Genomic DNA, 21,448 nt, shown 5'->3' on the forward strand with positions numbered 1-21,448 from the left:
ATCATCTCAACCAAAAAATTAATAAATAATTCGGATGTTGGATTGGCCAAGCTGAAGTCCAGACTTTAGCTCCATTCAAATCCTGTTGCTGGAACATAAAGAAGATTTGTGATTGAATGAATGAACCCAAACATCAGTGAACTAAAAGCAATGTTTTAAATAAGAGAAACAAAAAAATATGATCCTGACATACTCCTACAGAAAAATAATTAATAAAAAATTATCTGGATTTAATCAATCTTCATGCATACAAACAGTACAAGTGTGTTATGACACTTTTGTGCATTGTTTTATATGTCATTTGTTTTGTTAAGACTGTCCACATGATATACAGTCCTACAGATAGAGGAGTACTCACAGACACTGGCACTAAATAGGCTCTAGAGCACCTTTCACGCATTCTGTTAACACTCCAGGTGCTAAGGATGACTCAAAGAGAATGACTAGGAATTACGATATCATGCTGCTTTTGTGAAAGCAGAGAAAACACATGTGCTCCACAGCAGTTGGAAAGTGCATTGTGTTTGTCCATCACACACATCACACACAGTCATTTATAAATGTCTCTTCTAACGCAAATGGAGTAGATTTCACTTTTTTAGAATCTTGAAATTTCTCAAAACAGCCTGCTCAGCCACTCTGGTACATTTCTATTGCTAGCTTTTATAGTGTTAACTCTATTTCCATAAAGTCAGAAACAATAATGATGTGGACTGTGAATAACCCAGTAGATTGTATTTACTATCCACTGTTCTTTTTGTTTCTATTCTTAAGCAATTGTGCTTTAAATTCTCCTATAGCGGACTACTTTATTTCAGAACAACATCAAAACCCCCCAACTCTTTCAGGCTTAGTCATGCTCTATTCTGGTCAAAAATATCTCCTTTTTGTTCTGACTGCTATAGCAGAATCAGTAAGACTCATTATGCATCTCATGTAGCCCCCACTCTGCCGCCATGTTAACAGCATCTGCATAACTACACAGAAATCACAATGACAGGCCATGTGTTTTGCTCAACACAGTCAGTTGTGGCAAAAGGTTTTTAAAATATTTTATTTGGGCAATGGAAGAACTCGCTGGTGCTCATCTTTGTTTTGGATTGTTTTGGTCCAAAACCTAGCAAAGCTGATGGGAAAGATAAGATATTCCCATAAATTTTTAAGCCACTGGACAAAATTGGTATTGTGTGCCACTTCCATATAGCATAAAGATCTAGGCCAGTGTCTTTAAGCTAAAAAGAAAATCGATTTGGAATTGGAATTTGACCTCAAAATACAAGAATGTGTTTCTTTCCAAGAAAAAAAATGTGAAAGAATGATATTGCTGCTGCTTCAGTCTGTTGTGGTGAAGCAGGAGTTTCGTTTTTAAAGGAAGCTCTTTGTTTACAGATTTATATACTTACATTTATACATTTATATACTTACCTGATCATGAGCTTAGGGTAGAAAAAATAAGGTTGCCAAGTCCCATAGGTGACGGTGTAATGTAAAAAGTATTACTCCTTCGTATAATGTTGGGCCTGCTGCAGGATAATAAATGTATCAATGGATAAATCGATTAATGAATGCTAGCTTTGAAACAGCATCAGCACCTAATAAAAACAGGACAAATAGTCATTATAGCTTATATATATATATATATATATATATATATATATATATATATATATATATATATATATATATATATATATATATATATATATATATATATATATATATACAGTGAGGAAAATAAGTATTTGAACACCCTGCTATTTTGCAAGTTCTCCCACTCAGAAATCATGGAGGGGTCTGAAATTGTCATCGTAGGTGCATGTCCACTGTGAGAGACATAATCTAAAAAAAAAAAATCCAGAACTCACAATATATGATTTTTAAACTATTTATTTGTATGATACAGCTGCAAATAAGTATTTGAACACCTGTCTATCAGCTAGAATTCTGACCCTCAAAGACCTGTTAGTCTGCCTTTAAAATGTCCACCTCCACTACATTTATTATCCTAAATTAGATGCACCTGTTTGAGGTCGTTAGCTGCATAAAGACACCTGTCCACTCCATACAATCAGTAAGAATCAAACTACTAACATGGCCAAGACCAAAGAGCTGTCCAAAGACACTAGAGACAAAATTGTACACCTCCACAAGGCTGGAAAGGGCTACGGGGAAATTGCCAAGCAGCTTGGTGAAAAAGGGTCCACTGTTGGAGCAATCATTAGAAAATGGAAGAAGCTAAACATGACTGTCAATCTCCCTCGGACTGGGGCTCCATGCAAGATCTCACCTCGTGGGGTCTCAATGATCCTAAGGAAGGTGAGAAATCAGCCCAGAAACACACGGGAGGAGCTGGTCAATGACCTGAAAAGAGCTGGGACCACCGTTTCCAAGGTTACTGTTGGTAATACACTAAGACGTCATGGTTTAAAATCATGCATGGCACGGAAGGTTCCCCTGCTTAAACCAGCACATGTCCAGGCATGTCTTAAGTTTGCCAATGACCATTTGGATGATCCAGAGGAGTCATGGGAGAAAGTCATGTGGTCAGATGAGACCAAAATAGAACTTTTGGGTCATAATTCCACTAAACGTGTTTGGAGGAAGAAGAATGATGAGTACTATCCCAAGAACACCATCCCTACTGTGAAGCATGGGGGTGGTAGCATCATGCTTTGGGGGTGTTTTCTGCACATGGGACAGGGCGACTGCACTGTATTAAGGAGAGGATGACCGGGGCCAAGTATTGCGAGATTTTGGGGAACAACCTCCTTCCCTCAGTTAGAGCATTGAAGATGGGTCGAGGCTGGGTCTTCCAACATGACAATGACCTGAAGCACACAGCCAGGATAACCAAGAAGTGGCTCTGTAAGAAGCATATCAAGGTTCTGGCGTGGCCTAGCCAGTCTCCAGAATCTTTGGAGGGAGCTCAAACCCCGTGTTTCTCAGCGACAGGCCAGAAACCTGACTGATCTAGAGAAGATCTGTGTGGAGGAGTGGGCCAAAATCCCTCCTGCAGTGTGTGCAAACCTGGTGAAAAACTACAGGAAACGTTTGACCTCTGTAATTGCAAACAAAGGCTACTGTACCAAATATTAACATTGACTTTCTCAGGTGTTCAAATACTTATTTGCAGCTGTATCATACAAATAAATAGTTAAAAAATCATACATTGTGATTTCTGGATTTTTTTTTTTAGATTATGTCTCTTACAGTGGACATGCACCTACGATAACAATTTTAGACCCCTCCATGATTTCTAAGTGGGAGAACTTGCAAAATAGCAGAGTGTTCAAATACTTATTTTCCTCACTGTATATATATATATATATATATATATATATATATATATATATATATATATATATATATATATATATATATAATTAAATATACAATTATATATATATATATATATATATATAATTAAATATACAATTATTTGCCATGTATAGGCAGTAAATACTGCATGTAATCTAGAAAGAATTGAATGGAAAGAATGTCATAGGATGATAAAATACCTAGTGGGTTCTTTACATAATATTGGAAGGACACTTTATCAGTCCTCGGTTGTGGAGAGTATGCTGTGTTGGGGAGAACAATGACAACAATAATCACAGTATTGATTTCAACCATCTGTGACAGCTTGAGCTACATATTACACTGTTTACTTATCATGATGAAACTGGCCTAGGCTGCGTGCCTGCCATTAACATTTGCATTGTGACCCTGTTATTTTCTCTGGATGAAGCATATCTCCATATCTAAAAAAAAATTGCATTTGATAAATTCTGTATGATTCTTTACTGATTTTCTGATTATACTAATTTTACGGAATTTATTTTGAGTGATTTTGTAAACAGACAGACAGACAGACACACAGACTGACTGACTGACGTGTTCCTGGCATCAAAATGATCTTCCAGCCTATAGAAATCAGCCCTGTGGGATCCTGGTTGTGTAAAAGACATGCGAATGCAGCTGTCACGATAACCAATCAGATTTCAAGTTGGTGACACCTCTAGCAGGCATCCAGTAACATCTGCATTTTTATGAAAGCACAATAGTCAGAGCTCACAATGTTCTCGATCTGTTTTGCTTTTGAGGGTCTGTTCATTTCGGATAATGTGCTATGGATTTTTCTGATTTATTTTTCCCAGCACAGGGAATACAGTGTTTACGGTAGGCGATTAGGTGTCTCCAGAACTTGCCTGGCTGTAATTACATATTCAGTTTTATTTAATCGTTTCATGTGTTAGTGTGTTTAGGCTGGCCTCAAAGAACATAAGTAATATTTAAAGAAGGGAGAAATAGATGGAAATAATACTAAAGAGCAAAACAAAAATCAATGTCTTGTTAGTAGGTTGACGTGTTCCATCAGGACCCCGCTACTTCCGGTTCGGCATAAACTCATTGCTGAGGTCTCTGAAGTTGAAAACATGTAAGTGTAGTGCAGGTAAATGATTATGTGATTTGTGGAGATTTATACCAAACTGAATGTGTGTATGTGTTTGTGTTTTAGGTCTAAAGTCACTTTTAAAATTACCCTGACGTCGGATCCTCGGTTACCCTACAAAGTGTAAGTGTGAGCTCAGCATTCAGCTCAGTGCATATCAACTCATTAAAGAATCAGTAAACAACTTAACATTCAGTCTTTCACTGCGTCTTATATTCATTCGCTCGAATAGATGATCTACCATCTGAGAGATATACAAGCTTGTACTGCTCCCTCGTTTCATCCAGATGTTAGCAGCTAGCCTGTAATCCAGCTGTATAGCAGAGCAGATGTTATATGTTACACTATCGTTACTGCAGTCCAACATAGACATGTATCTTGTGATGAGAGACGTCACCTTGTTGATAAGTGAGATTAGATGAAGAATGTCTGAGACTGGTCTGAGAAGTCATTGGACGCCACTCAGTACAACCATAGTGTGCAGAAAAGCACCTTACAACACAACACCTCAATCCTTGTTGAAGCCGGTGTATAACAGTAAACGCAGTTCAGTGAGCAATCTGAGGCTGAGCACAGTCACCCAAACCAGACAGTCAAAGACTGGAAAAGACCAGAGGATTTTTTTTGTAATCCAGTTTGTGTGTGTGTGTGTGTGTGTGTGTGTGTTATAGTCTTTTGCTGTTATAACATAGCCACCTCATGGGTTTTGTGTTTTGTGCATACCAAGATGCTTGGCAGCTCAGATTGACATGGATATTTTCCTCTGATCTCTAATCAACAAGGCGTTTCCATTTACAGATCTGTCACACACACGGTTTGGTCTTAGATTGGGAGCTCTGTGAGTTTTAGAGTTCTCATTGTACCCACGTAAGAAGTTCTAGAAGTCTTTATTTCATTGTCAGCCTTTTGTCACTTATGAAAAGAGACAGCCTTCATATTTCAGTACTGTGCATTTTCTGAATGTTTAACAACGAGAGGCAACGTGGGATAAATCGGTATCTTTCAGTGTCTCGTGTATCATTTGGACAGGATTAGATATTAGAATTACATACTATGTGGAATTATGTATGGGTCATTTTGTGTCCATTTATATTTTGTTAAAAGCCAGGGTATTTATTTTGACTAAATTCTAATGACGTTTTAATTTAAATCTATTATTTATGTAATTTTTCTTGTGTGTGTTTTTCGGGAACCCATGTTTAGGATTCAAAATCTACAGAAATCAATCAAATCAAATTTTATTTGTCACATACATACATACTTTGTACGACTGTCATTAAAAGCATGAAAAAATTTATAGAATTTAAGGATAAAAAAAATTAAGTAGATAAAAAGTTTAAACTAGGTGATATATGAAAATATATGTATATACATAATTTAGTATGTCAGATATTGTAAGTACAAATTAAAGTGATTTAGTGTGTGATTGTCCTTTAAAGTGTCTATGTGCAGTGGGGTGTGATATAAAGTGGCACTGTGCACTGTTGAAGTCCAGAGTTGAAGTGACAGTCCAGAGTCTGGAGCTCTGTGAGTTTTAGAGTTCTCATTGTACCCACATAAGAACTTCTAGAAGTCTTTATTTCATTGTCAGCCTTATGCCACTTATGCCTCTGGGAAAATATCATCCATTTATATAATATAAAAAAAAAGAAATCCCATATGGGGAGCCATTTTTAGAATTTAATCCCTCAAGAAATATTAATTCCAGCCATGTGAAATTTATCTTGTAATTCTGTCAACATTTTGTATCCTATTTCTCGTTAGTCCAGCAAAGCTAAGGAAAAGGCTGTGGCTTTTAGTGTCTATTTATTCAAGTGGAAAAGAACCGGCTTTCTGTGGTAAATTTGAAGTATTTAGACACATTAAAATATGTTTGAGCAATTCAAGAACTATCAGGATGGATTCAGACTGTAATTAATATAAACTGCTATAATGGCTTAGGACCGCAGTTTGTATGAACAGTTCTGCCTTTAAGTGTAGCAGTGAATAGCATGCCTCAACAATGATAGGACTATAATGAATGGACATTCGGTGCCATCCAGACGAGGATGCATTTTGAGTCTGGTTCCTCTCAAGGTTTCTTCCGTATAGAACAAACTTATAGGCACTAAACTTGTACATTCTAACTTTTATAACCTCTTTATTTTTGTAAAGCTGCTTTAGGCCACTGTCCATTATTAAACGCAATATACAAATACAAAAGAATTGAATTGAATTGTTTGTCCAGATGTATGACAGATTTTATGTAACCGGGAACAATATTTCTGGAGATCTTATTTATTTATTTTATATTTGTCAGGGGAGTGGACAGTGTGGTGTTTGTCACATGCCACAAATAGAAAAAGGCTAAGTTTTAGACATGTATCTGACATGGAATGACTCATATGTCTGTTGTAATGTTGCATCTGGAGTAAACATGTTTTATTCCCACTTGATAAGTGATCTCTCGATAAGTCATAGAAATGGGAAATATCTTTATGGTGTACGCATGCTTCTTACACTTCATTGCTGGACAGTTGATGATTGGAACTAGATGAGGCTACTTGTATTTTGAGTGAGCCTGTGATTTCTTCCTGGCTGATGGGATTGGAGCCCCGATCTGGTCTACTGCTGTTGTGGCTTGTATGCTTCAAGTTTCTCCGTGTTCTATGCTTTTCTGCTCATTATGGTTATTTGTCAGCTCCAGTTTGGTCATTCTCCTCTGACCTCTCTCATCATCAAGATTTTACACCCACAGAACTGCTGCTCACTGGATGCTTATAGTTTTTCCTACCGTTCTGTGTAAACTCTAGAGGTTACTGTTATGAAAGTCATAGCAGCAGTTTCTAACCATTGACTATTCAGCTTATGCCATGGTCCCTTACCAGCATTGACAAGGAAAAGCAGTCTGCAGTCATTTTCATGAACTGTTCATTTTCATGATTATAGATAGAGGAATTTATAATTCTGCTAGCTTTAAATTATACACAGAGATAAAGAAGTGTCACATTCATTGTAGTTGATGTTAATAAATAGTGGGCTGTGCTCTACTAATAACGAAGCTGTTGGTGTTACTGCCATGTGCCATTTTTTTTATTTAAGTTTTTCATTTTAATGTTATCAAAATGTTGTATGCAGAGAAATTCGAGTCTTTTTCAGAACGCTTTTGAGGCTGTAGTGAAACCAGACCTATTTTCACAATATTTGATGATGAAATAAGCGTATAAATAGCGTGATATTAAGTCCATGATGTTTACTCAATTTCTCCTAGAACAGCAACTGTAAATCCATATGAAAAACAAATGAATTGGAAAATTCTTGCATAAGAAATAAGGTCATTAAAGCAGTAAGTTATTGATTCAGGGATTGATCCTGTGAGAAACTGCAGTGTAAATGAGAAGTTCTAAATTGGATTCTTTATCAGGTACGAAATAAGAGTTTGGTTGACAACCTTTTAGTGTTCATCCTCTTTCTCATCTTTCGCCCTCATCGAAATATTCAGTGACACCTTTTTATTTATTTATTGTCAGGGGTGTTAAAGGGTAAAATGTAGAAGTCTACAGTGCTGCATTTTTGCATTCTCTCACAACTCCTGCTGAGGTTTCCCTCTAAACTACTCGAGTTTCAGCCTCCTGAATCCTTTTATTCCAGAAGAATTCTGTTTAGGGTGGCAAAAGTGACGAAAAGCAGTGCTTTATTTTCTCATAATGTGCAATGATTAAAACTCAAGAACCCTTGTCACCTCACACAATTGCACATTTCTAGAAAAATTAAAATAAAACATTCTGCGCCTTACTTTCCCATGGAAACCTGACAATTATGGGCTAAACCTTTTATTGAGAAACCGTTAAAACAAAGTAAAAGAATAACACTTACAGCTTTTTCCACACCCTGAAGCCTCTGGAGATTCATCCACATGAGCCATTGCACAACTCCGTCACACCAGTGAGTTATTATTAAATATGAGCTGAGAATTGTGAATCTCACCAGAAATGTCCAGGGGGATTTTCAGTCAGAAACCATAAGCCTTCATATTCTGTCAAATAAGGGTTGTGTAGTAGAACATTTTTTAATATATACAATATTATAATTTATTCTATAGTCACATTTATACCTGTGTCTTTGGGCGATAGGGGCAGGAAAATATTAAAGCACTTTTTTTTTTTTTTTTTTTGCAATTAATTAGTGACCATAATCATTTGATCTGATCAGGATCATCCTTTCCCATACCCCCCTGTCCTCTACATCTGCCTCTTGCAAACCAACTACCTGCATGTCTTCCCTCAACACATCCATAAACCTCCTTCTTGGTCTTTCTCATTTCCTCCTTCTGATTGCTGAGGATGGAACCACCAGAAAGAAGGAAAAGAGGTTTATGGATGGGGGGGATCGCTGGAGATGGATAATCCGCTGTGGCGACCCCTAATGGTAGCCTGAAGTAAAAGAATAATCATTTGATCTGTTTAGAATTATTCCAGATGAACGAGATGATTTGAGGCAACTACGACAATTTGAACTAATTAGGATTATTTGATATAATTATTTGTTTAAAAATTGTTTATTTGTTTGAAATTATTTGACCTGATTTGAAGTACGTGATTGGGATTATTGATCCAGATTAATTGAGCCGATTTCTCGGTATTTAAGATAGAGATTATTCGAGGTGAATGCTTTTTATTTGAGCTAGTTGTGGTCATTGTAGCAGGCCGTGATTTTTCACGCTATCTACATTATATTTCCAAAAGTATTGGGTCACCTGACCGTTCTTGCTTTATGTAGTTCTTTTCCAAACTGTTACCACAAAACTGGTGGCACTCACTTCTACACGACGTCTTTAGATGCGCTGTACTACATTTTTGCATTCACTTAACCTTGAAAATCCAAACCTGTTCCAGCATGGCAGTGCACAAAGTGAGCTTGAAGATATGGTTTACATGCTTTGGGAGGAAGATCTTGAGTGGCCTGCTATAGAGCGCTGATCTCATCCGTACTGAACACCTTTGGGATGAATTGAAATGCTGACTGAACTCCAGACCTCCTCACCTACATCAGTACCTTTACTAGCCTTTTGTAACACCCTTGTGGCTGATAAACACAAACATCCATAAGCACACTCCAAAATGTAGTAGAACAGCTTCCCAGAAGAGTGGAGGGAATTATAAGAGCAAATTGGGACTAAATGTGGAATGCAATTCCGTACTTATGACCTGGTGACCCAATACTTTTACGAATATAGTGTTCTTTCTGAATTATTTAAATTGATTAGGATATATTATTATATATAGTACAGACCAAAAGTTTGGACACACCTTCTCATTCAAAGAGTTTTCTTTATTTTCATGACTATGAAAATTGTAGATTCACACTGAAGGCATCAAAACTATGAATTAACACATGTTGAATTATATATGGAATTATATACATAACAAAAAAGTGTGAAACAACTGAAAAATGTCATATTGTAGGTTCTTTAAAGTAGCCACCTTTTGCTTCGATTACTGCTTTGCACACTCTTTGCATTCTCTTGATGAGCTTCAAGAGGTAGTCACCTGAAATGGTCTTCCAACAGTCTTGAAGGAGTTCCCCGAGAGATGCTTGGCACTTGTTGGCCCTTTTGCCTTCACTGTGCGGTCCAGCTCACCCCTAAACCATCTCGATTGGGTTCAGGTCCGGTGACTGTGGAGGCCAGGTCATCTGGCGCAGCACCCCATCACTCTCCTTCTTGGTCGAATAGCCCTTGATGCCTTCAGTGTGACTCTACAATTTTCATAGTCATGAAAATAAAGAAAACTCTTTGAATGAGAAGGTGTGTCCAAACTTTTGGTCTGTACTGTAAATTAGAGTTTATTCTGATTGAGCGGTTCAGGATTATTTCAGATAATTACAAAAACTATGCTTTGTCATAACAGCAGTAGTTAGTGTCACTGTATATATTTATATTCAAATAATCGGTTAGATATTTGTAACTTTCTGGATGTGCTGGTTCCTAGATAGCGAATCAGTGTGTAATATTATGGTCAGTACTGATTGCACCTTTGTGTTACGCACATTGCTATAATTTGTAAAGCCTTCAGTGTAGTGGAGAGTTATAAAGTGGATACAGTGGTCCCACGGAACGGGTTACGTTCCACGAGTAAGTAAGTAAGGTGGTTTCTTTTTGATGTGTACTCAACAGAAAATGTGAAGTAATGCACATAAATGCTTTATTTATCACTTAAAATGAATAATACAATGTGTTTTTAAAATGTTTATAAAATTTGTTAGTGAAAACAGTTTAAAATGTTATTCCTAATGTTCTTAAACATTCGGTCCCGCTGCGGATTCCCGTGAATTTTAACTTGCTGTTAGTTACGTTTTAAATAAGAACCCGCACATTTTTTGCTAATTATTATATTTGTACCTGCCATAACCATTTTACATGAAGCATCATGGTTTTAATGAAGATACAATTTCTCTTCTTGTTGTATTTTTCAGGTTAAGTGTACCTGACAGTACGCCATTCACCGCTGTGCTGAAGTTTGCAGCAGAAGAGGTGAGATTGTTTTGTTTTAGAAAACATTGTGGTGGATTGGAAGTGAAGAAACAGCAGTGTGATCATACTCTGAAAAATGTATATGCAAATGTTAACACTTGTGAACTTAAGCTGATTTTTAAGATCAAATTATTATTTTTTTTTTTTTTAAAGATCCAATGTTATTTTTTTATTATTGGATAAAATCCAGCTTGTGTCCATCGTTTTGCGAAGACAAAGAATTGAATACAAAAGCCAGTAATGGGTTGTGGAAATATCAAATAATGTTCCATGTTTGATATTTTTTTTAAACACTGTAATTTTGATCCTGCTGATTTGATCTGGTTGTGGTAAGCTTGCTAGAAATGTTGATCATATCCCTCTCAGCCTAATGATTCACTGCTTTCACATTCGTCTCTTACATTTACCGTAATTGCAATTAACCTTTTGATACATGCACACAGCAAGCTTTAAGCTGTCTAACAGGCAAAATGTAGGGTTCTTTGTTTTTGCTGCTGCTGTTTATTTAAAAAAAAAAAAATTTTTCTCTGTCTGCTAAATAGAGTAGATTTAGTAGGCTTTTTTTTGTTTAAATCCCTTGCTCATTTATTGGCCTTCAAAATCCACCTTAGTTTTGTTTTATTTTCTTTGATGTAATTGTTCTTCTAGCCTCCATATAAGCATTTATTATAATGGCTAGCAAGCTGCCTTTGGATTATCAATACAAACATGTGTTCTTTTAGCACTAACTTCCAAGGTTTTCTTCATGCTCACATCTTTACTGCTTTCACCCTTTTTATATACCGTGTTTTTCGTACTATAAGCTGCTACTTTTTTCCTACGCTTTGAACCCCGCGGCTTAAACAACGAAGCAACTAATTTCCTAGGTTTTTCCCGGTTTCACAAACTTCAAGCCAAAAAACTGAGCGACATAACATTAGACCAATTAAATTTCCGAACGGAAACGAAACAAACGCACGACGATGCCAAAAAATAAACTCCAGAGAGAAATAGTTGTGAAGGGAAGGAGGAAGACAGTGAACAACAACTTTCTTGGTCGGCTACTGTTTAGATGCAAGCCGTTGTAACGCGTTGAGTCTGGGTGAAGGGAGAGCTCGAGTTGTAACTCCAGTTGCAACAGAAATCATATAAGCACAGACAGGTTTCCAAAACTCGTGCTTTTTTATTTTTCTTGGCAACAGCGTTACGGGTTAGTCAAAGAAACTTAGGAATCAGCATCAGAAAATAATAAGGACATATTCCTTGGTCTTGCACACATGCAGTAATACCGGCAGAATGCAGTGCCAGGCTATTCCCAAAATACCGCTATGCTCCTAAAGGAAGCGCAACATATTTCACCCGTTACACCGTGTGTAACGTGTATTTTGTTAAAACCTGTGTAAAGTACATTAGTGTAGATACCTGCGGCCTATAGACAAGTGCGGCTTATTTATGTTAAAAATAAAAATATTTGTAAAATTCAGTGGGTGCGGCTTATATTTGGGTGCGCTTTATAGTCCAGAAATTACGGTATTTCAGTTAGCAAATTTACAATTTTAAGGGGGAAAAAAGGTCATTTCGAATTTGATGGCCGTTACATATCTAAAATGCAGGGGCAGCAAAAGGCCTTAGAAAGCAGGCATTACTAAAAAGAAACAGCAACTAATTAGGTTAATTCAGAACAGGTCAGTGACATGACTGGGTATTAAAAAGAGTATCTGAAAGAGGCAGAGGCTTAAAAAAACTCTGCAATTACAAACTGTGAAACAATTTCAGAATGTTCCTTAACATAAAAAAAATTTCATATCTCGCCATCTACAGTACATAATATCATCAAACGTTTACAAGAATCTGGAACAATCGCTGTGCACAAGGGACAAGGGCAAAAATCAATATAGGATGCCCTGCTCTTCGGGCCCTAAAGGAAGCCTCATCCTTTGGACTGAAGAAGAGAGGGACCATCCCGCTTGTTATCAGTGCTCAGTTTAAAAGCCTGCATCTCTGATGGTATGGGGTGCATTACTGCCTTTACAGCATTAACATTTGGAAAGGCACCAACAATGCTTAAGGATATATATATACGGTTTTAGAGCAACCATCCTGACGCCGTATTTTTCAGGGAAGGCCTTGCATCACAGGTACCGCATCTAATACAACAGCATGGCTTCGCAGTAGAAGAGTCCGGGTTCTGAACAAAAAATACGACAAACAAGATCTGGACTGTTGAGCTAGACTCCTGTATCATACATACATGGAACAGCATTACACTCCCAATTCTCTAGCAACTGCTTTCCTCAATTCCCAGACATACTTGGATGTTACACAGTGGTAAACTTTTTTTTTTTTTTTTTTTTTAGGTGTGTTGCAGCCATCGAATGAAGCCCTTTTTAATATTCTGAAAATGGTGCTTTTTTATTAGTTTCAGCATTTGTTTTTTATTATGAATAAAATCTGGGTTTATGAAATTTTCAAATCATTGCATTCTGTTTTCATTCACATTCTACATAGTGTCCGAACTGTTTTTAGAATTGGGGCTGTATTTGCTTTATTTCTGTTGCTTGCACAGCCATGTTATGACATCATTCCGTACGATACAGGGAAGAAACATGGATTTTGTTGTGGTGGATTTTTATTTAACAAAAGACATATGTAATATTGATACACGATGGTGGTAGGGTTACAATTTGTGCACATCTACATTTTGCAGTCTATTCTAATAAATAGAAGATGAAAAACAATTACGCCAATGTATTTATAATTATGTAAGAAATTAGTTCAATAATTATTAATTGTTCAAGAAATAAAATAAAATAAAAGGTAATTATCGCCCTGCAATAACCACACCTGCCATTTCTGCACTTGGCCTGTTCTGCACTTGCTTCCTTTGACTTTCTTCAGTGCTACAGCTCTGCATGCTGTTTGGAGCACTTTATTCTGATGACTTCTCTCCAGTGCTTCCTAAATCAAATGCCAAGGTTGAATGAATCACAGTAGTCTCAGGGGAAAGTGTATAGTGGAGACTGGAGGCTCCCAGAAGGGTGTGTGTGTGTGTCTGGTGTGTGTATGTATGTGTGTTATATATATATATATATATATATATATATATATATATATATATATATATATATATATATATATATATATATATATATATATATATATATATATTATACATACACACTCGCATATATTTTACCCCCTGCACATGCAAACACACACTTCATTAAAAATAAACAGGAATTATCTCAAATGATTACGCATTAGTTTGATTTCAGATTCGGTGAGAGGCAGACAGCAGGCAGTCATCACCCTTGGTTTCTTCGGCTTCGCGCTGAAATGTCATTGTGACTTGTGGTGTGTTTTCGAGGAACCCTGACTGAGAGTTCACTTTCCCCAAATGCATCTTGTTCTCTCACACTCTCTCTCTCTCGCACTCTCTCGCTCCCTTTCTTTATCGCTTGCTCTCACTATTAAACCCTGAGAACCTCTTTCGTATCCGTCTGTCTCTCATTCAGTTGTCAGAGACCTCAATTACCTACACAGATTACCTGTTTTGCTGTGTCTGAGAGGCCATGCTGCGCCTAGTGACAGTATTTATCCTGTTGTGAGTGGCTGTTGGAATGTGTAACAATTTTCTCACATATGCCCCTCTCCCTCTCTCATTCTCTCTTATTTTTTCTGCTCCTCTTTAAAGTTTAAAGTGCCAGCCGCAACCAGTGCTATTATTACAAATGGTGAGTAGAAATGCCCACCCCACCTTTGTAGCCTTAAGAGAACAATATTTACTGAGTCTGGAAAGAAATAATGACACAAGCTTTGTTTCTTTACACATAACTTGGGTCATTCTTTAATAGAACCCCCTACTGTATTTCATCCCATTTCAGAAAATGTTAGGTAGTTTAGGTTTAGGTGAGTAGGGAGAGGGACCACAACTGAACCAATAAAATAGAAGCAAGCAGAAAAAAAGAATCTGGCATAAGTTTAGACATTAGCCGAGATGGACAGGATTTAAATAGTAAGGCTACCTAGATTAAGTCTATTTTAGGTTTAGTTTAGTGTGTGTGTGTGTGTGTGTATATATATATATATATATATATATATATATATATATATATATATATATATTATAAAAAAACATACAAAAAAACCCCCACATCCATTTATTTCATCATCCTCTTCTTCATAGCTCCACTCCAGCACTGGTGCATCACAATTATCCCTGTCAATTATTAGTATTTCTCTGCCGGTCATCTCTCTGCACAGACACACAAATAAAAGAACCTGAATCGCAGAGAATACTTTCCTCACAGGTATAATGAATATATGTATAGAAAGCTGATAAATATGATGCCTCCTTTTAATAAACCAATTACAATCAATCATATTCTCCAATCCAAATATTTTCGGATTATATAATCGTATGAAAGTTAGAAGAGGTACAGTTTCTCCGGTATCACCTCATTTACCGTCCCTGTGGAAACATAAAAAAAGTTCCATTCGGTGTACTGGTGATTTATGTAATTTATAACACTATAATTAAACATAAAAATAAACATACATTTGCATAAAGTATCCATATTTGTCCATGCCCATGTTGATTAGAGTAATAAAAACCTAAAAAGTATTAATTTAAGGTTTGTGATTGGGTTGCAATTAATCACGAGTTAACTCATGACAATTATGCGATCAATCGAGGTTAAATATTTGAATCGACTGACAGCCCTAATATTTAGATATAATATATGAAAAATATGCAAAAACATAATTTTTTTTTCCATATTTCCTCATTTTTTTCCAGGCTCTTATTTAAAGCTGCGGTACGTCCTCGATTATTTAAAACTTAACTCGCTACACTGTTAATAAAATGATATAATTGATAGTAATAAAAAAAAGCTATTTGAATACAGAAACAAGTTACATTTACTTCTTTACTTTCCACCACGGTTTTTACCACCATTATCAGTACCAACATTATCATTATCTTCACTTGCATAATTACTGCCATTATCATTATCTCCAGCACCACTATCATGACATCATCCTTTCCATCACCATTCTAACCACCACTATCACATCATCCTTATCACCATCACAGTCATCGCCATATCACAATTATCATCATTATCATTATTATGGTTATCTCTACCACTTATTAACCATTTTTTCCCCATCATTGTTTCTACCATTATCTCCACCAGCATTGTCCTTATAACACCACTACTGTCATCACCAGCACAATAACATGACCACCATTATTCACCCCCTCCACCACTGTCCATATTACCACCATTAACTCCCCTGTATCTACTGCCATGTTCACGTTACCATCATTATTAACTCCTCCACCACTTCAGTCATCACCAATATGTATTGTACTATTGTACTAATCAGTAACATCACACCTCCATTACCACTACTATGAATACCAATGATAATTACCTCTCCCCAGTCACCACCACAATCATCATTACCACCTTATAACCATCACAATAACAACACTCCCCCGGTTCTGCCTATCATCACCAGAAACAATTCTATCAACATTACCACCACCATAATGATTCCCCCTACCATGCTGGTTTGTTTGGCACTGAACTGCCCCCTAGTGAACAGCATTTAATCTCACAAGGGGTACGTAAAGGAGCACACGCGGTCAAGCTTGTTTAGCTGCGTACTAGTTATGTGTTGAGTGACATCCAGTCGTAGTCCAGTACACAGAGCTTTAGGATCTGCAAAGATGTACTGTAATAATACAATCAGTATTCTAAATGTTACTCAGCAGTCTGTCTTTTACTGACATATTGTTTGCTTTCCAGTCTGATAGCTTTTCGCACATAAACGCCATTATAATGGTTTCCTAATTTTTCTTTCTGTGCAGATGGCATCGGAATCAATCCAGCACAAACAGCAGGTTTGTCTCATCATGTAGAGTTGCACAGTCTGAAGCTTTCTATGCTTTCTGTTTGTAGAATAAGTTTTTCCTCAAAGCTAATAAAGAAATGGATTTTTACCCCCTCATCCCTGCCCCTCACCCCAACCCCCCCCCCCTCCCCCAATCGTTTGAGTTATGTGACAATGTAGTTCATGGAAACAGACAGTGTTTTCCGTTTAGTCTGCTGGGTACAGGCCTCTGTTAGCTCCCCCTTAGGAAGCGCAGACTGAAAGAATGGTTCTCTATGGGGGTTGTTATGTAAATTTCACATATTACACAATGAATATTGATGCTGTGCTCTGAGAAGGCGATGTGCCTCTTTCTCCTGTTATGAGATCATTTCCCTCGTGAGAATTATTATTTTACATTTAAGATACATGCAGGTCGGCGTTAAAGTTCAGATTTAAGTACAGATGCTCAGTATCTCCATTAGAATTAAAAATCTATGATGTGAACTAAATTTGTGTCATAACCGTGTTAGAATAATTATCATTATTATTATAATTAAGGCCCATTATAACGAAAATGGCGTCATTCTATATGCGGTATCATCAAATATGAAAGAAGAGTTGCAAAGCTCCTTTTAATAAGCTGGGGAAATGCGTCTAAATATCTATTAATAGAAACAAACACTCAAGCTAACAACGTGACTTTATTGTAAGCCTAAAAACAAGCTAATGCGCCGTCACAATGTATTCCCCATATTTAAACAATGCAACTGAAGATGTACTATTTTCACAATTCGAAAACTGAAAATGCGTCATATCCTTGAGTGCATGTAGAACATTAAAAGGCAAAAACCTTTTAAAGCACTACATTTTTCGTAGATTGAGGCAAATTTCACATTTACTCGAAAGGAAAAAACACTACATTTTAAGTTATAAATTCGCTTAAGACCCTTTATTGTAACGCCTTCATTATAACTTTTAAATATTCAGGAGTTTTTCCTCTTTAGAAGTTCTTCCTCTGTGGTCAGAGTTCTAGAATTTTTTCCCCCAAGCAATTGTACTTGAACCTGTGCCTAAAACGTGATGAAGCTGTGTCCCTGTGGTGTTATTTCCTCCAGAGTTCGGACCAATGTGCACAGTGTAATTATGGAATAATGGCATAGATGGATCCCTCAAATTAAAACCATTAACTCTGTGCTGGTGCAGTGTCATTAAGGATATTTTGACCTCAGACTCTAAAATATATTTTTCCTGCAAACTCCACATTTTGTGAGTGTATATGCTTATTATATCTTTTATATAGATGTATTTCATATATAAATCATTAAGGAGGCCTACAGTAAAACTTTTGAGGCCTATATATTGGATTTAAAAAAACAAAACAAACATGCATACAACAGTCTTTTCACTTCACCACATAGTAGTTACAGTGATACCCTGTACATTCACACACAAACAAGCTTTCTGTGTAAGAACTACAAGTTCTTGGAGTTGGCAGTTCTGTCTGCACACAGGCTGTTTAACTTAATAAATCTCAGTAAATTTCTGTCAAATATTTCATGATTGCATCCTTTTCAGTACAGTATTATAAGGTTAAAAGGCAGTCTTGCATCTATCTCTCTATTGCACTCTAGGATATAGCTACGTTTGCATAGACAAAGAAGACCATTGGATAGTTGTTTTTGCTTGAAGTTTATGTAATAACATAAGACAGAGATGAGTTTTAAATACATTGACATCATGAAGAAATGCATTTTATTGTTCTATTTAAAGGTCTATGTCCTTATTTTATTATTTTATTTTCATCCACTTTTATTTCTAACCTGAACTCATTTAGAAATTTATACAAAAAAAGAAATACATTTCTGGTATTTACCTGACTTGACTTGAGTTACTTGACTGTTGATTAAGTATATATATATTTATGACGACCAGGCATAACATTATAACTTTATGACCAGTAAACTGAATAACACTGATTATCATCAAGGCACCTGGTAGTGGGTGGGATATAATAGGCAGCAAGTACACATTTTTCCTCGAAGTTGATGTGTTAGAAGCAGGAAAAATGGGCAAGCATAAGGATTTGTGAGAGTTTGACAGAGGCCAAATTGTGATATCTAGACCACTGGGTCAGATCATCTCCAAAACTGCAGCTCTTGTGGGATGTTCCGGGTCTGCAGTGGTCAGTATCTATCAAAAGTGGTCCAAGGAAGGAACAGTGTGAACAGGTGACGGGGTCATGGGTGGCCGAGGCTCATTAAATGCATGTGGGGAACTAAGGCTGACCTGTGTGGTCCACAAATGAGCTCCTGTAGCTCAAATTGCTGAAGAAGTTAATGCTGTTAATGCTCAATGGATCAGAACTGTTTTGGCAGCAAAAGGATGACTAACACAGTATTAGGCAGGTGGTCATAATGTTATGCCTGATCAGTGTGTATTTATTTTATAAATAAAAAGTCTGTAATATACTAAAATGTTTTATAACTGATCTCAAATAATGTTTTCTGTTTTTGTCTTCATCTTGGTAGGAAACGTTTTCCTAAAACATGGATCGGAGCTTCGAATCATTCCTCGAGATAGAGTTGGAGCAGGTCAATGTCCGACGAGTGTCTGAGCAATCAGGGATTATTCATCATCGTGGAAAAGACAAACATGCTTGTTTATTTATTTCCCAGTCCTGAGGTGTTAAAGTTTGCTTTTTTTTTTTTTTTTTTATAAAACAGAAGCAACAAAATCCCTCCTCTGTCATCCATTCATGTGGACTTTCTCCCTCTCAGTGATTCATGTTTACTGGACAAAAGTTTTACTTCCAAAAAAAAATTCAGTTTGTTCATTTAATAATTCAAATAAACGCTTTTTTGGCACATTATTCGCTTAATTTGATACATTCTGTATGTGACCTGTATTTCAGTCTCTATGTCTGTATTGAGTCAGCTTTATGTTTGAGGTTTGTAACATTGATCAGATTTATTTAAAGTCACTCACTGCATGGCCAAAAAAAGTCACCACTTGGATTTAACTAAGCAAAAAGGTACAAGCCTTTAATTGGAAAGTTACTGCAACATGTTATTTAATTTTAACTGCAGTTAGTAGCTTCTCATTTCTTAACCATCTGAAAAGACATTCTGTGGTCATGGAAAAGATGTTACTCTATTTCAAAAGGATCTAAATTGCCTTGCATCAAGCAAAGAAAACAGCAAGGGAGATAAAACACTGTCCAACGCATTGTTAAAACCCGGAAGAATGGTGAAATTAGATATGAATACAACTCACGGCTATGTTTAATAGTGAAAGTAAGAGCATTTGCACACAAACAATGTGAGGAAAGCTCAGGGGATTGCGATTAAAGAGCTGCGTATCCTGTAGAAAACTCCTTATCGCTGAGGTTTTAGTTTGCTAGGGAGCATAAACATTTGACTCTAGAACAGTGGAAAAGGGTTATATGGTCAGATGGTCTCTATAGAGAAGAGAAACCTTTTACATAGCAGTTTAATTCCCCCGTCATCTTTACAAGATCTTGTTGAAGAATGAAACTCCAAAAGAAAATAACTGTTGCATAAGCTTCTCGAAACTGAGGAAAATGAGGGCCATGATCAAAGCAGCAGGTGGTCCACCAAAATATTATAATGTGCCTTTTTTTGGCCAGGCAGTGTATTTCAGAGCACTTGGCATGTGGTGTACTTGTGGTCTCATGGCTACTTGAAATAATGGCTGTATTGAAATTCTAGCAGTCTTGCAGAAACATTCTTTGCTCAAACAGAAGGTTTAAAGAGAATAAAAAAATATATAATAAAGAGTACAATCCCACCATCAAACAGTGTTTAGTGTTTTCATATGTATCAGTACATTGTGTGAAAAAGAAGTCAAAGCAAGAGATGCATGACAGAAATGGGGTTGTTTGGATGGTGGATTTTGGAAGTAAAAAATATAAAAGCCTTGGTGATGAACAGTACAAACATTCTGTACTGTAATAACATTTGAAGATGCGAAGAACGAATTTCACTGTGCTGTAACGTATATGTGACAAATAAAGGCTACTCTATATTCTTATAACATTCATGTAAAACTATTGCCATGTTTGTTTAAATCAACCAGTTTATGCATCCTTACCTATGTATTAAATTCTAACAGAACATACTGTACATCCACAGTCTATAAGTTTATCCATAGCATTTTCTGCATGCATTACAGCTCAAGGTATATGATTTATGAAGGCATATAAGTGCACGGCCTGTCTAGTAAATGACATCTCCTGCTATTTCTTTTCTTTTTGTTCGCTCTCACCCTCCATTAAAGGCCAGGTCTGGTATTTAATAGCTTGTCATAATGGATGTTTCATTTGTTTTAATCAGAATGTGAACAGTGCCAATTGCCTGCCACTCATTACTGAGGGAAAAAAGGGGGCCATTATAGATTCAGCAGGACTGCTATTATTCTAATGTACTTCCTGTTGCGTTTAAGAAACCATCGCTTTCGGTGCGCCTGCCTCTGCTTCGACTGCGGCTCTTTCATTAGCCAGGGGAATGTGGCATGCGCTCACACAGCTCAGGTGTTTGCAAATGTTGCGCTCTACAAATAGAAAGCTTTAACTTAAACTGATAAAACGGAGGCATATTGGAAAC

The 21,448-nt window shown here is 36.7% G+C and overlaps 1 protein-coding gene and 1 long non-coding RNA gene across 2 annotated transcripts; one reads left to right on the forward strand and one right to left on the reverse strand.

The window, feature by feature from the left end:
* Positions 1-3,710: 3,710 nt before the first annotated feature.
* On the reverse strand, positions 3,711-5,667 carry LOC310741433. Its single transcript, XR_014537953.1, has 3 exons — positions 4,695-5,667; positions 3,887-3,949; positions 3,711-3,761 (listed from the first exon to the last, which is right to left on the reverse strand). It is a non-coding gene; the product is annotated as an uncharacterized lncRNA (long non-coding RNA).
* On the forward strand, positions 4,115-20,641 carry ufm1 (ubiquitin-fold modifier 1). Its single transcript, XM_083569213.1, has 7 exons — positions 4,115-4,179; positions 4,361-4,438; positions 4,520-4,576; positions 10,907-10,964; positions 14,638-14,677; positions 16,822-16,854; positions 19,355-20,641. The coding sequence occupies exons 1-7, from the start codon at positions 4,130-4,132 to the stop codon at positions 19,438-19,440; spliced, it is 402 nt and encodes a 133-aa protein (XP_083425339.1). The 5' UTR covers positions 4,115-4,129; the 3' UTR covers positions 19,441-20,641.
* The last annotated feature ends 807 nt before the right edge of the window (positions 20,642-21,448 follow it).

Source organism: Silurus aristotelis, assembly GCF_946808225.1.
Source record: "Silurus aristotelis genome assembly, chromosome: 18".
Lineage (NCBI taxonomy): Eukaryota > Metazoa > Chordata > Actinopteri > Siluriformes > Siluridae > Silurus > Silurus aristotelis.

Bases quoted from the DNA above. Each gene is read 5' to 3' on its own strand.
- ufm1 (XM_083569213.1), top strand. From the start codon at position 4,130: ATGGATTTTTCTGATTTATTTTTCCCAGCACAGGGAATACAGTGTTTA. The intron at 10,965-14,637 runs GTGAGATTGTTT...TCCTCTTTAAAG, and splicing joins TGAAGTTTGCAGCAGAAGAG to TTTAAAGTGCCAGCCGCAAC. The intron at 16,855-19,354 runs GTTTGTCTCATC...TCATCTTGGTAG, and splicing joins CAATCCAGCACAAACAGCAG to GAAACGTTTTCCTAAAACAT.